The sequence below is a fragment of the Octopus bimaculoides genome, chromosome 16 (assembly GCF_001194135.2).
Source record: "Octopus bimaculoides isolate UCB-OBI-ISO-001 chromosome 16, ASM119413v2, whole genome shotgun sequence".
Classification (NCBI taxonomy): Eukaryota; Metazoa; Mollusca; class Cephalopoda; order Octopoda; family Octopodidae; genus Octopus; species Octopus bimaculoides.
Window position 1 is genome coordinate 51,691,150 of NC_068996.1, and position 21,449 is coordinate 51,712,598.

At 33.7% G+C, this 21,449-nt stretch overlaps 1 protein-coding gene across 2 annotated transcripts in view; it reads left to right on the forward strand.

Moving 5' to 3' along the window:
• LOC106876941 (cytokine-like nuclear factor N-PAC) overlaps nucleotides 1-20,736 on the forward strand; it is a 69,360-nt gene extending 48,624 nt beyond the window's left edge. For both annotated transcript variants that reach the window (XM_014925718.2, XM_014925709.2), the window contains 7 exons: nucleotides 1,364-1,576; nucleotides 2,592-2,702; nucleotides 11,070-11,171; nucleotides 12,551-12,713; nucleotides 14,577-14,756; nucleotides 15,170-15,294; nucleotides 18,969-20,736. In XM_014925718.2, the coding sequence (XP_014781204.1) occupies nucleotides 1,364-1,576; nucleotides 2,592-2,702; nucleotides 11,070-11,171; nucleotides 12,551-12,713; nucleotides 14,577-14,756; nucleotides 15,170-15,294; nucleotides 18,969-19,043 (969 nt within the window). In that variant the 3' untranslated portion in view covers nucleotides 19,044-20,736. The remainder of the gene's footprint in view (nucleotides 1-1,363; nucleotides 1,577-2,591; nucleotides 2,703-11,069; nucleotides 11,172-12,550; nucleotides 12,714-14,576; nucleotides 14,757-15,169; nucleotides 15,295-18,968) is intronic.
• Nucleotides 20,737-21,449: the final 713 nt, after the last annotated feature.

Consider the following 21,449-nt stretch of genomic DNA (forward strand, 5'->3'; position numbering starts at 1 on the left):
TATATATATGTATATATATATGCTCAGGTATGTGCCTATATATCTTTTCATCCTATCTTCTCACATTTCATTATATATAACAGCTAGCATGAAACATCTGCAACAAAGATCTATCAAAAGGATCAAAGGTCCTTCCCAAGCCTTAGGTTCATAAGGCTGGTTTGCTAGATTCTGTGGCTTATATATAATCCTTCACTAGATGGAATACTGGCCGTTCACAGAATTATTCATTTTTGCCCAGCTCAATGGACTAAGTTCAATAAGAAAGGGAGTTTTTTTGTTCAATAACCCAACATATTGCCCATTCTGGGAATTGAAACTACAATCTTAATGATCATGGTTGCAACATCCTAACCATTTAGCCATGTACCTCTGGAAAGAGTGAGGGTGTGTATGTCTGATGGAAATGGTAATTTTATCTCTTTGTGTTTATATGTATGTGTAACTTGTATGTGCATTTCAAAAGCTGTCTTTGGATTTTTGGGTTTTAAGTATCAGAGATAACTACATTTTGCAAATAAAAACAGCTCTTTTCAAAATTTTTATGTAACTATTTATTTCCTGTTATTCTTCCCCTTCTTCGTTGGGGAGGTTGCCACCAACAGTAACATTTTCATCTTTTAATTGTTTTCTCGGGAAATTTCTTCAGAATTCTGTTTTAAATGCAGGAAATTATGATTTTAGAAATAGAATATGGTTAGGGTTTAAAATCGGGGATTATGGGTTAGTATTTTAAGGCAAAGTTAAATTTTACAGCTTAGTGTTTAGAATCTAGGGTTAATATTTGGATTTCGAGAATAAGAAACTGGCAAAGGTCATCATTATCTTCCTTTAACGTTTTTCATACTGGTATAGGTTGGATGGTTTAACAGGATGTCAGGAGCTGCAGATCTCAGCTCCAATATCAGCTTTTACATAGTTTCTATGATTTGATGCTTTTTTGATTCCAACCATTTTACAGTGTGCACTGGATGCTTTTTCTTTGTGCCACTGGCACTAGTGAGGCCGCCAAGTAACTTGCAGGATAGAAAATGAAGCATTAAAAAAAGTGTACTTAAAAAGGAAATGTAACCCTTTAGCATTTAAACCAGCCAGATCCAGCCCAAATATATTATGTTCAAACTGGCCATATTTAGCCTCTCACACCTACCCTACAATATCATACAAAAAATAAACAAGCATATCATCAAACTCTGATTGCAAAAAGATGATGTATTAGCAAGTTCAAGCAACGTAAATAAATAACCATTACATTTGACTGAATAATCTGATTGCTAATGGGTTAAAATATTTGATTAATTTTTTTTTTTAAGTATACTCTAATTTCTTATTTACTGTTGAATATTTGAAATCCCTCTTTCAGGAATCAACACAGTTACCAGTGAAGTCTGTATCATCTGCCACACAGATTGAAGAGACTCTTCTTTCAAGGTCTATTTCTTCAGTTAATACAAATGTTTATCCTACAAAATTGAAAATTGGTTTCCTTGGTTTGGGGATCATGGGGCAAGGAATGGTGATGAATTTAATACGCTCTGGCCATGAGGTTACTGTCTGGAATCGAACCTCAACTAAGGTATTTTTGTTGTCTCTATTTGTTTATTTACTTATTATTATTATTTATTATTATTATTATTATTATTATTATTATTATTATTATTATTATTATTAAGATGGTGAGCTGGCAAAACACTTAGTGACATTTTGTCCATCCTAATGTTTTGAGTTCAAATTCCACCAAAGTCAACTTCGCTTTTCATCCTTTTGGGGTCAATAAATTAAGTACCAGTGAAACACTGAGGCCGATATGATCAACTAGTCCCCTCCTCCAAATTTCAGGCTTGTGTCTATAATAGAAAGGATTATTATTATTATATCAAAACTCATAGCTTATATTGCTGGGTATGATGGAAAGGGTCAGCTGTCCACAGCCAGAAGACTAAGGGGACACTTGTTTACTGGTCATGCTTCAAGAACCCTGCTAAGAATTCTTGCAGTTCCAAGCAATGCTGATTTAATATTAATAATAAGGCAGTGAGCTAGCAGGATTGTTACCATGCCAGGCAATGCTTAGTGACATTTCTTCTGGCTTTTTATTTTCTGAGTTCAGCTTTGCCTTTCATCCTTTCAGAGTTGATAAATAAGCACCAGTTGGGGTTGATGTAATCGATTAGCTTCCTCCCCCCAAATTTTAGTCCTTGTGCCTATAGTAGAAAGAATTATTAGTATTAAGATGGTAAACTGACAGAATCATTACCATGTTGGAGAAAATGCCTCATGTTTTATGTTCTGTATTCAAATTCCACTGAAGCCAACTCTGCTTTTCATCCTTTCAGAGTTGATTCAATTAGTACCAGTTAAATATGTAATCAATTTACCCCCTCCAAAATCAGAAACAGTTATTATTTATAAGCTTTTGCAAAACCTTTCTAAAAAATAAATTTACTTGATAATATGCATTGCTTGTCAGCACTCTGTGTATGAAAATAATTTATAGTTTTCCCCTAACAGCCCAAACCATTTCCTACATTAATTTCAGCATGTATTTTATTTTTCTGTTTGTTACATTTTTGTTTCTAAATTCTCTTCAGTGTCGGGATTTTATTAAAGAAGGTGCCTTAAAGAAAAACACACCTGCAGATGTTGTACATGCTTGTGACATTACCATTTCTTGTATATCTGATACTGCAGCTGTGAAAGATGTAAGTTTATTTTATACTTCATACTTTTGTATCTACTTTGCTGACTAAAAAATATTGTATTTTAATTCAATCCTAAAATAATCCTTGGATTTAGACTAGTTTTGTAAAGCAAATATTTTACCAGTTTGGTGTGGCCTCTCAATCTACAATCTCATTCTAAAATTAAGCAATCATATCATCAAAATCTCAAAGCTGCATGATAATAGGTAAATTAATTGAAAACAAAATAAATAAGCATTACATTTGATAGTCATCTGAATGCTAAAGGGTTAAGATAGTATTCGTTAACAATTGTTCTTACTCCAAAACTAAATCTTTACCCATAACTTCACTTCCAGTAAAAATATTTGTTAATCACGCGCATACCTTCTTTTAATAGTAGACTGTTATATAGTAAAAGTCTCGTTAGTTACTATGGTGACAACAGTCTACCTATCTATCTATCTTTCACACATGCACTCTCTCACAGTATTTCTCTCTCAACAACAACAACCTGTTTTTGTCTTGAAACAAATTCTGTCTTTCACACAAATTCTCTCTCACTGAATTTCTTTCTCAACAACCACCTCTTGTTATTGTGAATGTCATTTTTAAAGCATGTGTTGTGTTTATGTTGAAAGATACACACAAACTAACAACCAAAAAAATAACTTTATTGTTATATAGTGAAAGTGTTTCTTTTTCATTTTCTTTTTTGAAGGTGTTGCATTGCATTGTCTCTATGTGGAAAGACATACAGAAACACAGAAATATACGCATACGCGAACAAAAAAAAAATCACTATATTGTTATATAATGAAAGATTTTCTTTTAAGCTGTGTTGCCTTGTGTTGAAAGAGTTGCACTTAAAATTGCCATGTTTTTAATCAAAACTCGCATTAGTTACTATGGTGACAACACTACCTATCTCTCTATCTTTCACGTACACACACATACACACTATTTCTTTCTCACACTTGCACTGTATTTCGTTCAACATTTTCTTCTTTTTCTCCCTCTAATAGATGTTGTGTAAGACAGACAGACAGACAGAGATCCACTTCTTTTATAATTATTTTACACTGCATTACAATATTTCAGTTTTCACACAGTTCCACTCATATAATTAGTTAATTCAGTTATGTTGATTGCATTTTGAAATCCCTTTTTCACATTTGCTCTTTAATGTTTAACTCATTAACATCCAGTAAAACATTAGTCTGCATGATGCCATGTCTATCTAATACTAACTGAAACTACAAATTGTGATTCCTCCCCATTTGTATTAAAGGAAGTTATGAACTCTTAATCTAAGGGAGAAAACTTTAATCCCTCCCTCTGTTATTTCTTTACCTTCTGTAATGTTTGCTATTAACATTGGCCCATGTATTGTTGAAATTTACCCACCCCCAACCTCAGTTTTCACGTTGAAACTTTGATAAGTGGTAGCTAACCATTCTGTGAGTGACAACTTATTTGATGATCTTGTCAGTGAATTAAATAGCTTACGGCCATATCACGTTGAATGCACCGGTTATCATCTGATGATAGAGGCTTTGGGGATAACCAGAGCTTTCTATCTATTTTTTCTGTTTGCACTTGATGTCTGGTGTTGATCCGTCAGATTCAAATGAATTGTTCTTAGTCCAGAAATAACTTTAGGATTTGAGTATTTTTTGTGGGGTGGGAGCATCCTGCAATTTTCTCCATTTAATTTGCTCAACAAACTGATTGGCACATGGGGCAATAGAGAGTAGTCACCTTTGTTCTGTGTATTGAGATTTTAGCATCTGTGTGTATGTTGCTTGTGTTAGGAGTAACAGTTTTCTTGTAAATTGTGACATAAGCTGCAAAAAAAGATCAAGGGAAAACATTTAAAAAATTTGTTTGATGTTTGTTTCCATTGCTCTTAAATTATTACCAACATCTTTCTTTTCCTCCGTTTTTGGTAGTATCTATTTTTTAGTTATGTCACTTACAACTACATATGCACATTATTATTTTTAGTATTAAAAAAAAAAGAAGAAAACTACTCATTATTTACCTTGATGTTTTTTTATTGTTTTTTGTTGAAAGGGATACCTTGATGAAATCTTCCACTTTCTTTGTTTGATACATCAATAAAAGCCTTTCATAAGAAATATGACAAGTGAGGATGTTGATAGTGAACTTTGAGTGACAATTTTAGGTGCCAGTGACACTAGTTTTGAAGTAAACTAAGGTGCAGTTTGTTTAGTTATTGCCTGACATTACATCTTTAAAGTCGTTCCTGGCTGCTAATTCCATTCTCCATAATTAAGAGAGAACAGGAGAGAGAGTGGGCGATGAACTTAGGTGAATGGATGAGAAATGGTAAGAGGGAAGGAAGGTGGCGAAGGATAGAATTGTTGAAAATTTGGGTGGGTTATGTAGAGGGTGTCTAAGACTATCCAACATTAGAAAGGATGAGAATAAGGTGTGAGGGGAAAGGACAGGAAGGAGGCAATAGGCTAAGGGGGAGAGGAATCCAAAAAGTTATTGAAGGAAAGAGGAATGTGTAGGTAAGTTAGAGGGAGAAAGCTGAAATGCAATGTTGGGGAGGCACAGAAACTATGGTAAGTGGGCAGCGAAAGAAAAGCCTGTAGAGGAAGGTGGGTGAGTAGTAGTCATGTTATTGCTTCTTAACCATTCTTCTACTTGTGTTTTTCCATGGGTCTTCTGTAGCACCAGAATCACCTTTAGCATCTTCTGGTCAGCCATCACCATTTCATCCAAAGTCATATTTGGCCTTTCTCTTCCACAGCTTCCACTAACTTGGAGTGCTTAGCACTTTGGTATGCAACAGTCATCCTCCATATATATATATACCACTGAACCCTCCTCTCTTGCACACCTTTTTCTTTTAGCTCATTTGTATTGACATTCATGAATACTAACTTTTACATCCATTTAAGGATGTTAGCTTTGTTTAATAATAACAATAATTTTATGAAATACATTGCTCAGGTGTACTACAACTTGTTTGGAAAGGTTAAAATACGAAACTGCTAACTTTGGAGAAATAAAAGAGGAGATAGCAATAAAAGTTAGAATGCTAAAGAGTTAAGGTGCTATATTATATCTTTTTGGAATCTGGATGATCCTAGGATTGAAAATCTGCCCTTCATTTGGTTCTTGAACATCCAGTATCGGGATCTGATTTAAAAAGCATTTAGGTTGCTATTTCTAGCAGGTAAAGCTTGGCTGATTCATGCCATCTTGGTTGGCGTTTGCTGGAAGACATCAGAGGTCAACAAGGTAGATAAAATGACATTCGCTTCATTGAGATAAGAACTTTGGGACAGATTGGCCAACAATAGGAATTCAACTTAGGACTGGAACAATAAAAAAGAATGATTGCATTACAGAATTAATTCTCATCCGTCCTTAACTTCTGATTGAACACCACTGGAACATATAGTCATGCTATTTAGCTCTCTTTAGTTTTGGGCTGCAATCTCAATTAGCCCTTTGCAGGGGCTAGTTTAAAAGTCTGCATGGCGTGTGAATTTTTTAGCTGATATATATATATATTTCGCTTTTGAATTTGGTTTCCAAGATTCTTGATTTGAACCCATGTGTTAAAGCATGCCAATAATAAATGCACATTGGTTCTGTTTCACTTATTTATTTGTCAATTAGTTAACTATTTGACCAACTAACTAATGAATTGTTTGGTCGGTCAATCAACTAGGTTTGTCAAAGTCTTTCCATTGCCGTGCACAACCTCATCAATCACTTACCCTCTTTACTCCAAGTTTGCTTCAAGTTTGTCTGTCTTCCTAGTTGTTCATAGCCATCCATCCCTTCTATGTATAAGTTAAGATACATAGGTGTGCATGTATACATGTTTGTGTGTATGTGTATATGTATGTGGATGTATGTGTGTAGAAATGCATTCACCACTCTACCAGAGGACACCTTGAAATGACTTTTGGTGTTTATTGCCTATGGTAAGAATTTTTCTCAGCAGCAAACAGCAGTGAATTACAGGCGAAATATATTCCAAACCTATTTGAACAAACCTAAATGTTTGTTTACTTACAACCCTGCTTTCTCATGCCTATTATAAACATATTGTTCTATCCCAGGCCCGAGTCACACAATCCGGTTATGTTTTGATATTGATTTATTACAAGGAAGTAAAATCTTCCAATCATTTCAGGGTTTTCTCGTTTTTGGAATACAAGAAGCTAGAAATGCACTCTACACCCTACTAGAGGGCACCCTAAAATGACTGTGAATATGGCCATTACACAGGTCAAATATATCCCAAATACACTTGAACTGATTTAAGTATTTGCTTACTCACAACACTGCGTTCATGTGCCTACTACAATGTACTTGTGTATGTGTATTACACACACACAGACTTGTTACTTGTTTAAATATGCTTGGAACACACTCAAACCTGTAAGAAGACCATTCACTCTATTTTGTTATGGGAAAACTTACTGTAAACAAATGAGAGTAAACACACCAAGTTTGTTAAAAGCACCTTCTCTAACCAAAGTGAAGGCTGCATGCATTTTGAAGTGGTTATCTCCTCTTCAGCATCAGATACCAGAAAAAGGAATAATACAAACTAACAAGAGATGGATGTTACTGATTATATTCCTGTTATTGTACTGTGTGTGTATTTTTATATGTATGTGTGTGTGTGTGTGTGTGTGTATATATATATATATATATATATATATATATATATATATATATATATATATATATATATATATATATATATGTATATATATATATCAATTATAGTTTTCCTTTTTAGTGACACATAGCAGACTGTGGTCTATATGTATGTACACACAAACATAATCTGTGTGCAGCTAGATTATAAATTCTACAGTTGAGTAAGAGCTCCCTGTAGATTATCATCATTCAATTTGCTCCCAGTTTACTGGTTTACTACTATAGTTAGTAGTATTACTAGTTTTGAGAAACAGAGCAAAGGAGAAATTTGGATAAACACAAGTTTCTGTCATTAGTACCTAAGGAACTAATCTGTTATATAAAATAGACCTGTGTGTATTTGCTTTTCATGCGAAAACGGCAGTGTGAATTGCTTCCATACTTGAGATGCATGAATAATTTGAACTTGGATACATAATAGGGTCTTCATTTTATTTTCTTATTGAAATAAATAATATTGTTTATATAAGATTAACTTCTTTAAAATGGTTTTTCAACATCAACTTCCAGTACTGACAAAGCAACTACAGCTAGCTAGACGCATACGTGTATGTCTGACGTAGCAACTATGACTATCTATCTGTCTGTCTGTCTAACTATCTAACTATGTGTGTGTTTGCTTTTCACATGAAAACAACTGCATGAATCTGTACCATATTTGGGAGGTGTGTTCCATATCTAACTTCTCATTGTACTTCCTCTCTTTTTATCTCTTACTCTATCATTCTCTCCAAGCCTCTTTTTTCCGGAAAAGAAAGGGAAGGAGGGGTCAAAAAATTATTTCACACTGAAATATCAGTGGATCCTTTATCATAAATAGATGTTTTGTGGTAGCAGGGCGTGCTAGAAATAGCAGCCAAATCTTTCCTTTTCTGGGGGAAAGGAGCCGTTTATGCATGATTTTGATGTCACATTCATTGAAAGTATGCAAAATAACCTGGAAAAGAAAAACAAAACTCCATTGGTGGGAAACTCCGAGGTCATCACCATCCCTCCCCCTCTTTCTTTTCTGGGAAAAAGTGGCTTACAGTTTGGAGGTCAGACATGTTGAATGCACTTAAAAAATCCTTTACAAAATATTTACCTAGAAGGAACGTGTCAAATTACACTACACGCAAAGAATACTGTGTTAAGGCTATGAGTTTATAACCCCAGTGAAACCGAGTCCTTCTGCTTGTGATATATAATTCCTCATCATTCAACATCTGTCTTCCATGCAGTCATGGGTTGGATGGTTTGACAGGAACTGGCCAAGTAGAAGACTACTCTAGGCTCCTTCGTCTGTTTTGGCAGGGTTTTTATGGCTGGATGCTCTTCCTAACACCAACCATTCTGCAGAGTGGACTCAGTGCTTTTTACCTGGCACCAGCACATGCAAGGTCAGTTTTGACATGGTTTTTACAGCTGGATGCCCTTCCAAATGCCAACCATTTTACAGTGCGGACTGGATGTTTTTTATGTAAATGACATTTGAATTTAAAAAAAAAAAAACATTTTTAATTGAATAAACTGCATGCTAATTTTTATCTGCTTTTGTTTCTGTACACCACATGGTGGATAACACTTCCTAAATAGGAAGTGCTAACAATGGAGGGATGTATGTTAGATAACATTTTCAGAAGGAAATTTGATAATTCCTTAATTTGGACATCTGCAAAATAGTCTGGATGTAATAAACTGATTTGAGCAAAAATTTTCATGAATAAAGGATTCTCAACTTAAAATTAACATGAGTGGTGCAATAAATGCCACTTTTTGAACTTTGACTTTTGTATTTCAACAGGGCAAGTATATGTCTTTTAGGGGTGGGGGTCAGCAAATTATGCCCTACATCAATGCCAGTGATTTTACTTGCTTTTATGAAAATGACTGTAGCAGATTTCTTGATAATGTTTGTAAGAGTCCTTCAGCTATTTTTCTGAAATGATGGGAAGCGAAGAAACTGAAGTAGGCAAATATCCATGTGAATCTGAATCTTTTTATGTATTGGGAAGACTAAAAGAAATAGGCAAATTGATAGATTGAGATAGAATGATAGTTAGGCCTTTCTATAGATTGGTGCTGCTCCCAACTTTGTTTCCTGATAGCTTTCAGAAAAGTGGGTTGTTGGTTTTTTTTTTTTACTTCCAGATATGTTATCAAGGTTATATAGCTTTACAATTATATTGATGAAATTAAGTAGGGAGAAAATCTTTTGGAAATTGTCCTTCCCTATCCACAGTTTGTTATCATTAATTTCCATAACTTCAGCATTTTGTAAACTCTGTTCTTCAGATTTATATGTTTGAAACAGCATATCATGTAATCTACACATTTCTGCAAACTGTCGTTTAAAAAATATGCATTTGAAAGAGAGTTACAAAGAAACAGATTTTATACAATTCCTAATATTAATTTAATTGTAAAAATGTAATAGGATTTTTTAAAACATTGAATGGGTACAAGGGTCCTGGAAAGTAAAATAGGAATCAAAGGAGTCCCATAGGGGGAAAAGGGTTGAGAACCACTGATCTACACCTTTAAAAATGTAATATTTCATTTTAATAAGAAATGTCATCTGGCTGTTTACCAATGTATTGGCATTATGATAAATGACCACCACCACAACTCTGTTTTCACATAACTTTCTAGTTATGAAAAAGAAGTGTCTGTCATCTATTGTTATGACATTTCTTATAAGGTAAACAATAGAATGAAAAAATATTTATTTAAGTTTTCTGTAGACAAATTTTTGAATGGCTATGTGCATTTTGTTTACTTTGTGTAATAAGTTATTTCTTTTAAAATAAATTTCCTGTTGAAGATGATATTGAGAAATGCAAACAATTTGGCAAGAGAAAATAAAACAGACAACTCTGGTGTCATTCACATCTCTCTCTCTCTCTCTCTCTCTCTCTCTCTCTCTCTCTCTCTCTCTCTCTCTCTCTCTCTCTCTCTCTCTACACACACATTTATATATATCATCATCCTCGTTTAACGTCTGCTTTCCATGCTAGCATGGGTTGGATGATTTGACTGAGGACTGGTGAAACCAGATGGCTGCACCAGGCTCCAATCTGATCTGACAGAGTTTCTACAGCTGGATGCCTTTCCTAACGCCAACCACTCAGAGAGTGTAGTGGGTGCTTTTACGTGCCACCGGTAAGAGGGCCAGTCAGGAGGTACTGGCAACGGCCACGCTCAGAAAGGTGTTTTTTACATGCCACCTGCACAGGAGCCAGTCCAGCAGCACTGGCAACGACATCGCTCGAATGTTTTCTAAAGTGCCAGTAAGGCAACGCTGGTGATGATCACGCTCAAATGGTGCTATTTACGTGCCACTGGCACGGAAGCCAGACAGCTGCTCTGGCAATGATCAGGCTTGGATGATGCTGTTAGTGCTCCAGTGATACAGGTGCCAGTCATCGAATATAGTTCAATTACGATTTCGATTATTTATATATATATATATATATATATATATGTATGAGAATTTGTGAACTGAACTGGAAAATTGATGGACTTGACAATCATTCAAAAAGTATTTAATTAGTCTCTTAATTCTTAACATCTGTTTCATTTGACCTGATGTAAGTAATCTTAAATGTATTACTGTTCTATGTTGATGGAACTGTTAGCAAAGATTCTATGAAGTGTTTGTTATTGTTTTTCTGAATTGCTTATTTTCAGGTTGTGTTTGGTAATTGTGGTGTGATTCAAGGAATTTCATCTGGGAAAGGTTATGTTGAAATGTCTACTATTGATGAAGAAACAATCAAAGATGTTAGAGAGGTATTGTTACAGTCTAACTTTTTATAATATTGTGTAGACCTTGTTAGATATATGAAAGGACTTCTACTTTTCTTTTTCATGCTTGTGTTGAAAGCTTTGTTTTTGTTTTTTTTATCAAGATATTTGGGAATAGCTGGGACAGTTATTTTTATAGCCATTCTCTTCCTGCTTGTAATAATTCAACTGTGTAGGCGGCGAGCTGGCAGAAACGTTAGAACGCTAGGTGAAATGCTTAACGGTATTTCGTCTGTCTTTACGTTTTGAGTTCAAATTCTGCTGAGGTCGACTTTGCCTTTCATCCTATCAGGGTCGATGAAATAAGTACCAGTTGTGTACTGGGGTCGATGTAATTGACTGACCCCCTCCCAAAAATTTCAGACTTTGTGCCAAGAGTAGAAAAGAATAATTCAACTGTGTTTTAGTTAAAGTCATTTGGATGAACTGAATGAAACAAGAAGAGAGATATTTCATCTTTTACTTGTTTCAGTCATTCAAATGTAAGCCTTGCTGGGACTCCTCTTTGACAGGTTTAGTTGAACAAATCAACCTCAATGTTTATTTTTTTGTATTTATTTTTTGTGACTCCTTTGCTAAACTGCAAAGTTATAAGGGATGCAAAAAAAAAAAAAAAAAAAGGCATTGGTCAGCCCAGGGCTGTAGCAGAAGACACTTTTCCATGGTGTGACACCCTGGAACTGAACTTGAAATCATGTGGTTGCAAAAGGAACTTTTTGACCATGCAAAAAAATTACATAAATTGAAATTAGCTTTGTTTGATTGAAAAGAAAATTACAAATTCAGAGTAGATTTCCACATTAGTAATGGATTCATATCTCAGTAAAATAATCCGTTCACTGCCCTATTTGAATCATCATCATCGTTTAACATCTGTTGGCATGAGTTGGACAGTTTGGCAAGGGCTGGCAAAGAGTTCAAGGGATGCACTAGGCTCCCAATTGTCTGCTTTGGCATGATTTCTACAGTTGGATGTCCTTCCTAATGTCAGCCACTTCACATAGTGTACTGGATGCTTTCCATGTGATGTCAGCAGGGGTGCTTTGTATATGACAACAGTGGGGTTGCCAGGTAGCTTGTAAGACACAGACATCTCAGCTGAGAATATGACTTTAATATTGAGTTGTATGATTTATATGAAGAACCAAAGTGATGAGTTTTCACTGAAACTTAATTGCATTAAGAAATTCAGTTTATGTTGGAGGAATGCAGAACACTAGAATATTATTCACGTTTGCAATCTTACTTTGTACAAGAATTTCATATTTACTCTGAATAAACAAAGTATACTTTCCTAATTAAACCTAATCTTTAGAAAACGTCTTTTAATTGTCTGTTCTTAATTTTCTGTATTTGCTTCACAGGCTGTTGTTTTAAGAGGAGGGAGATTTCTTGAAGCTCCTGTGTGTGGGAGCAGAGTACCAGCATTGGAAGGACAACTTGTTATTCTTGCCTCTGGCGATAGGAAGCTTTATGAAGATTGTCATTCTAGTTTTGAAGCAATGGGGAAAAGATCTTTTTTTCTAGGTATTACTTTTAATTTCACTTTTAACAACATTCTGTACAGCTGTTCCAATGAAAAGCACTCTAATTAACATGTTTTAAAGCAAATAATGAACTCTCTATTCTAAGGGAGTAAAACTAATTCCTTCCTCTTTTATTTATGTTCTGGAACTTTTGCTATAAAAAAAAATCAATGCGTGTATTGCTGACTTCTGTAATATATATTTTTGGAGTTTTATTTTTTATCAAAACTATCCTGTATAGCCTGGACATGTTGTTTCTGAAGGCAGTAGCTCAACTTACTTGTAAATTTCGTAATGAAAATGGTTAGGGAAATTGTGTGTGTGTGTGGTTGTATTTATAATAATCTTGTCAACTAGAGAAGAGCTTTGTCACAATATTGTTTGATTTGGAATCAAATCAGCAATTGTAAACCTTCACTTCAAAGCTCAGATTTGAAGAAACTACAGAAAAGCTTTCTAATTGAAAATGAAAGATGAAGCAGTCATCAGGATACTATGTTACAAGTCTCAAATCTGTGACGTCAGAAAGAAAAAGATACTAAAAAGAGATATAAACCAGTTAGTACATAGCATTCAGAATGTGCAATAAAGCCATATTTATGTAGCAAAAAGTAAATAGCTATAATGGTTAACCTGGGTTATTACATTGCCCCCAAAAAAAGTAGTGTTTGGAAATTAAGTTCTTGTTTTCCTAATATTTATTAAAGGGATCCTGATTTAGTATAATCTTTTTAAGATTAATTATATTGAAATTATTCTTTATTCCTGTAACACATTTACAGTCATATTACAACAAAGCAGAAAACAGTATTGTTTTATTTATCAAAGACACTTTTTACCTGGTCCTTTCTCAGTTTCTACTGATTTAAATTGAAAACCAAAAAATACAAAGAAATGTGTTCAGTACATTTCTTAAAATTGGAATAATGTTGTCTAAACCACAATAATGTGAGGTTCCATAAAAAGGCGTCACCTTTGGGAAATATCAGTGGCTCTCATGGTATATTAAGAATATAGTGTGGGAAGTCATGTGTGGACTCCATGGCGCAACTTATGATCTTGATGATGGGGGGAGGAGAAAACTTTTAATTTTTTTCCTCTATCATATATTTACATTCTGTAATGATTATTATTAACATTGATGCACATGTTGCTGAATTTTCCACCTACTCCTGAGTTTCTTTCCATCAAAACTTTTTTTTTTTTAAATTATTGTTAACCAGTTTTTTGAATGACATTTTATCAATGGATTAATGGCAAATCCATGGAAATGGTAACCAGTGCTCCAGATTTTCATCAGGTGATTTGAACAAAATATTATCTGAAGAATGGTTGGATACTGACACTTTTGGATCAATAATGCTTTGCAAGAATTGTTGATTCAAAATTCATGATGGCAGTCTTAAACTGGTTACTGAATTAAATTTACCTCCAAAGTACACTTTTTGGCTTTTGAATTTTATTCACAAGGCTTTGGTTGACATGGAACTTTGATACAAGACATGTTTAATGTGCCTTTCATTGTAATTGATTCTAACTCTATGGGCAGTTGCAAAGCAAACAGCTTAACCATGCTTCCATGTCAGTATTCAAAACATTTTTGTTTATGGACAAACAGATGTATCAAATGTATTTGTGTGAATATAAGAATTGTTTCCAAGGTTTCCAAAGTTTAGCAGTTTGCTAAGGTGATCTAAATAATCACAGTGTATAAAGATAATCTTGGTAATTTCAGTTTGAAGTGTGAGTGGTAATTGTAAAAGTTAAAGACATTGCTGCTGAAATAATAAAGGATAATTATGTATGTATGTTGTTCATCTACCAATGCACATCCTCTCAACCTTTTTACCAAATCATTTTGCAGGTGAGACTGGGATGGCAACTCGCATGAAACTTGTTGTTAATATGATGTTGGGTTCAATGATGGCAAGTTTAGCTGAAACAATGGCTCTAGCTCAGAAAGCTGGCCTGGAGCAGGAAGACGTGGCAACAATATTATCCTTAGGTCCATTAGCTTCAACTACAGTTTGTTACAAAAGTCAAGGTAATTACCTTTGTATTTTATAAGTTCTATTGATGTTTTATAACTACACTTGTAAATCTTATGACTCTTCATCATCTCCAGTAATTTTTATTTTGCCACCAAACAAATCAAACTCCCTGACAAAGGTTTCCAAATTTGAGCTTTTGGTATGCAAGTTGGCAGAGCATGCTTGAAGCACTCCAATTTTTTCCATTTTATGGATTGATCGGAATATTAGATTGTTGTTAACGAATAATTGAGGAACGAATTTTAATACTTTCAATTTGTATTCTCAGAAGGATAGCCTGCTTGAAAGCTAAATTTTACTTTTTTTCTTCTTTTTTTTTTTGTCTTTGCAAGTTGTATTTGGAAGATATGCATATATTTTTTAAAATCTAATGTAAGTTTCTGCTGAATTCTGATTTCTATTTCAGCCATAATGAATAACAAACATGATCCACATTTTCCTTTACAACACCAGCAGAAAGATCTACGATTGGCATTAGATTTGGGTGATAGAGTTGAACAGCCTCTTTATGTTGCTGCTGCAGCAAATGAGGTAACTTTTTTTCTTTAAATTACTAAATAAAACTGTATTGCTTAGCACACTTCATTCAAATTATCAACTGCTTATTTTCAAATTAATGTAGCATTCAGTTAGAGACATCCCTTATTCATTCTTGAAAATGTTACTGTAAAGCAAGAACCTATTTTCCCATTGATTTCCCAGGGGTTTGGTTTGATTGTGTGAATACTGTCAGCTAGAGAGCCTTCTACTGTGGGTGTGGGTTGGCCACTATCATTTAAGTTAAATTGATAGATGGCAACTGAAAGAAGCCTGCTTGTGTGTGTGTTGATTTTGTATTGCCCCAAGACTTGATGTGTGTATGCAGTGATTGTAAGCAAAAAGCCTCACTGTTCATAGTGTCATTTGTTGAAATGACTGGGGATTATCTTGCTTGAAAACGTGAGGGTTGGTGGGGGGGGGGGGGCAGCCAAATGTAGAAAACGTGCCTCAGTGAATTTAATCTGGCCCAAGCAAGGATTGAAAAATGAATGTTAAATTGATTGAATAACTGGTGGCATGTTTCAATGGAACTCCTTTTTTTCTAAAAAAAAAGTAGAGATACAATCATTATTATGCATGAAAATACCAATTTTTGAACTCTGGGAATGATACCCAAGTAAGGGTTTCAATTTCATATCTCCAGCAGGATTCTCTCCTACAAATGAAAAGGCTGAGTTTCAACAAAATTGTACACTTGCTCTGGTGTATAACTTCCTTTGGCTATAATGTTATGCTAAATCCGACACTTCTTAACTTTGAAACAAGACCTTTACTAGCAAGTAAAGGTTTCACACCAGAAGTTGCATGTTCACTTTATGCAAATTATAATAAAAACTTTTAACCTAAACTTGACCATTGTGTTTATAAGCACATTGAGTTCAGTTTGGTCATTGATCCACAGGCTCAGGAGCCATCCCGTTTTAAGTGCATCTTCGGAGTTATGAAGAATATTGCCTGAGCATTGAATGGAATAACTGTTTGAGCCCTTGACCTAATTTTATACTCATTGTTACATGTTATTCATTTTGTAGCCATTACAATGTTTAAGGCTTCTATAATGTGGCTGTACTCTTGCAAAACATCTGGTTTAACATTCAACATAATTTGTTTTTTGCAACTCCTTTTTGCACTTCTGCTTTCATTTACACTTTGTGGACAGTCTCTAGTTATACTGAATATTGGTAGAGTACTGTATCTTGGAGGAATGAAGTGGAAGGAAGAACTGTTTGGTTTCATTAAAATTAGCAAGTCGGAGGTCAGTTGGTGTGCACATGTTGAGGAAGGAACGATGCTAATGTGTTGAGATCAATAAAGAAACAAGGCCAGTTCCATTGAAACATGCCACTATGTATTGTGCTCAGGACTGCCTCTCTCTCATTGCCCTCAGTCCTGCAGACTACTCTACCATATAATACTTCTCATCACTAACCCCAATCGTTGACAGCTATCATCTTAACTACTGCTTCTTGTCCATCTTCCACTCTCTTCTACATCCCCCCTATTCTCCTCATGGGCTCCCTGCTCATCCACCTTTCAGCCCTACCCATTCTGGTAGTCTACCTCTTCGTTCTTCTCATACAATCTTGTAAACTGATTCTTCAACTCATTTGTGCCTTATGGGGCCACCTAAATACCTTATTGGGATCTTTTTTAAAACGGGGGCCACATTTTTCATTAACGAAACACTTTGAAACTTGGAACACTGGTAGAATGTGTCATATAAAACATCTTTTTCTCTTAGTCTTCTTAAAAAAAAAAGAAATCCATAAATTATTCCATGTTAAAGTTGTCGTATTTCTGTAATTTCAACCAATCACTGACGTCCATTCAGCCGATATACATTAAGTGCCGACTACATAAACAAACGATTCTGAAACAATTAACCCTAACCCTAACTCTAACCCTAATCCTAGGGTTAGGGTTAAAGCAAATTTAAAATGAAAAAAGCAAATAAAACGAAGGTATGGAGATTAAATACACTTTACATCGCTTAATCAGCCAAAGGAGTAAATGTAAACAACTGAATACTTGTCAGTGATTGGTTGAAATTATCGAAATAAGACAATTTTTTACATGAAATAAATTCGAATACAAAAATATTTTTCTGTTCTATAACACAAAATAGATAAGTATACGAAGTTTGAAAGTCTTTCGGTACCAAAAACACTACGTAAAACATTAATGAAAAATGTGGCCCTCGTTTTAAAAAAGATCCCCTTATTGCTTTAATCTATCACTTGCAGCCCCTACTGTTCATTTTCTCTTTCTCTCCCCTTCCCCTACAAGGTGTGAGTAGCTATGCAGATCCTCTAGAATATCCTGTACTGCCCCCTGCCCCTTTATAGTGCAAATCCCATGTTCTCAGCATGAAATTGCCGTCCCTTCCCAGTTTGTAGTTTTGTAAGCTACCTGGAAATCTAAGTGGTACAGATGGCATGTAAAAAGCACCCAGTTCATACTGTAAAGTGGTTGGTGTTAGGAAGAACTTACAGCTGTAGAAACCATTCCAAAGCAGACATTGGAAGTATGATGGAGTCATTGAACACATCAGATCCTGTTAAACTGTCCAACCCATCCCAGTATGGAACACTGATGTTAATGGAGGAGGAGTTGAATTAGTGCAAGCACAAAGAAAAACTGGAGTCAGTGGATGGGTTGCATATGTTTTTAAAAAAGGTTTAGATTTTATCTGAGTTACAAGCTGTATTCTGAAATTAGGGGCCTTAGTAATCTTACTTTTACAAAGTGGGGAATTCCATAATGAGATTTTGTAACACAAGAAATGCCAATATTATCTCACAATTATTAGAATTTTAATTTTATCACAAATTTATATTTATAGACATTGTTCTGTAACAGTGCATGGAATAGATTTTGATATTGCATATCCTTTGTTAAAACAAAAATCACACAGTGTTATAGAGCAATGAAACATCATACTAATGTTATTGTAAATGATGTTAAATTGTGTCTGTAGGTTTTAGCAGATCATATTGACCTTCAGTACTTATAATTATTTATATTTTCCTTTTCCTAATAAAACCCTTACAAACATATTTCTTTAAATTTACATCAGGGGTCTCCAAAGTTGTTGATATCGACCCCTTGGCGTCAATAAATGTACATGTATGGAGGTTTAGAATTTATTGAAGTTCCTGATTGTCTTCTTTCTTTTACTTGATCTAATAGCTGCTGTGTCATATTAAATTATTTGGAAGTTTCTATTGCACTTTATGAAGTCAATTTAATATTTTAAGTTTCATTTGTAGAGAAAGTGACTTGTTTGTGTTTGGTCAGTTGAAACTAGTATTCAATCTTGAAAGTATTTTAACAGAATATAAAAAAACAAAAAAACTATTGTAGGTGCTACTTTAGCGTTCTTTCTACCACACTATCATAGAAATGAAAGGAAAGTAAAATGGATTGAAAACCAGAATGGAACTAACAAAACAAAGTGGCATTTTTAAATAGTATACACATAAAATATAAACAAAAAAACAGCTGAAACTAAGATTGTGCTTAAAGTAGAACTGAAAGACAACTGTATGTGTGTGCATTGTAAAAGTTTTACGATTAAATTTGAAACAATTATTTTTTTGAAATCTCTTTAAAAATATATGTACATGTAATGTCACTGTAATAATTATTTTTTTTTTCTTTTTCAGCTCTATAAAAAGGCTCGGCGTTTGGGTTATGGTGAAAGTGACATTTCTGCTGTATATCGTGCCACTAGTGCCTAATTCCAATGTTACTTTTTAATAGTGACTTCTGCCATTAAATTTTAGAATGTGTGTTTTCATGTTACAATTTCTAAAAAAAAAAATGTGCTCATAAAAATGACTCCCGACACAATGTAATGGTAAAATTTTCATTATGACAGCATTCTTACTAGGATATAAACAAAACATCATTTTTACTGTATGTAATAACATTATTATTGCATTATTGATTTCTCTGTTTTGACACTTTCCTCCATTTTGTAATATCATACTATTTTCTAAAAATCATTTAATTTCTTTCTCATTTATTGTCTTCCTGTCTAAATGCATTTTTCCTCTTGTGAATTATGAAAAGTATCATAGAACTACAGTATGTCTGTAGTTATGGTGCTGTTACTACTATTACTACTACTACTACTACTATTAATCACCTGGTCAAGAGATCTTGTGTTCTGCTACAATCACATTTGCTGTGAATAGGAAGAACTTTTGTCTTCTGAAACATTTCATATTCACATCAGTTTTGAAAAAATGAAAATATTAAGAAAAAAAAAAAACACAACAAAATATATCATCATTTCATTGAAAGCAGAAGGAAAAAAAAAATGATTTCTAATCATGTTGTGTATATAATAGCATAAATTAGAGATTCTGTATGTAATATTCCACTGTTTTCGAATCAGTTTCTACTTTTATTTCTCTTATATGGAAATATTGTAAAAATAGATAAGATTAAATGTCTCTGTGTGTTATTTTTGATATTCAAATGTTACTTCAGCTTTCTTAAAATGTGACTTCAGCTAAATGTCTACAGCAAATGATCAGAAAGTATCTGTAAACTGAAAATTTATTTATAAAATATTTTCTATCAATATTAGTTTTACTGCAATTGTTTTAGTACAAATTTATATTGAGTTTGTTTTTAAAATTCCTTATAGCTATAATAATCCTTTGTAGCTATAATTTTTATTCAAATTCCTCAGTTCACTACATCATGATCTATTTCAGGTCATGAATTTATTATACCACTTGTATTTTTTTTTTAATTTTATTTTATACATACGTTTTCTTCCCCTGCAGATTTACACATATATTTTCTGTTTCCGTGTACTTTGGGATATTCACCTATCATTTTTCTCATTCCATATTAATAGATATATAAATTTCAGTTAAAGGTAAAGGTTGGTCCTTGACTGAATTAGTGAGTGAATATGTAAAAATATGTGGATGGATTGATAGGGAAAATACTGATTCAAACATGCAAGATGAGCTTCATATAGTTTGTTCAGTCGTTTTTATGGTTCTATTTACAAGTCAATGAAATGTATTGTTTTATCATTGTAGACAAGTAGACTGCATTAAGACTAACTCATTAATTCATACTTTTTATTCATACTTTTAAGACTTGATCATGATGTATCATATACATGTCAACATAGAAATTTATCCTCTTTTTATTAGTTCAATTTTAATTTTATTTTATTTTATTTTTAATTTTTTTTTTTTTTGAAAACATAGGATATTTTTTCGTAGTTGTCCCTCCATTTTACACAATGTCCTTTTCAAAAGTTGTGATTCAAAAGTTTCAAATGATTGGTTATTGATCACTGTTACTTTTTGAATCCAACAGCTAATATCATTGTTCACTTTATACAATATTGAACTTCTACGTAAATAAAATGCTGCTGAAAAACAGTGGAATTCTCTTCTGCTACTTTTTTTTTTTTCCTTTTCTTTTCTTTTTGACTTTCGTTAATGTTATTACAAATGTACCTGATACTTGCATGATATATGACATAGATGAGTTTGTTTGTGTTAACCTACCTTTCTCTGTTTTATAACTTGCTATATTTTTCTAATTGCCATTTTATTGTATAACATATGAAAATTAAGTCTCACATAAAATCACATTATCATATCTGGAGCAGAGTTTTTCATTGGGATGGACACTAAGAGGACTGGCATGGGAATCAGGCACATTGCCATTAAAATGGTTTTAAATTTCTTTAATACCATGGTAAAGAAGGAAGAATTATAATAGATACAGGTTCTATTATGTTTTGTTACTCATATATTTTTTGGTTAGGCAAGGGCTGGTATATGTCAGTTTGAGAACTGCTGATATGGTGTTTATAGCCATCACAAGTTTTCAACAAAGCATTGCTTAAACTTTTCTGTAAAATTTGGTTACTAGTATAGCTCCCCCTTATGTTCTTGTGATTTATATATATTTGTCTGTGAGGATCAAGAGTGCTAAAACTTCATTTAAACTGTTTATTATACAGGCAGGCATCACCCCACATTACATTTACCTCAGGCCACAAGATTTCATGTTTACAGGAATTATAAAGTATGACCATTAACTTTAAGATATGACCTATAATTACACTTTTAGGGAAACTTAGATAAATTGTAAGAATTTTCAAA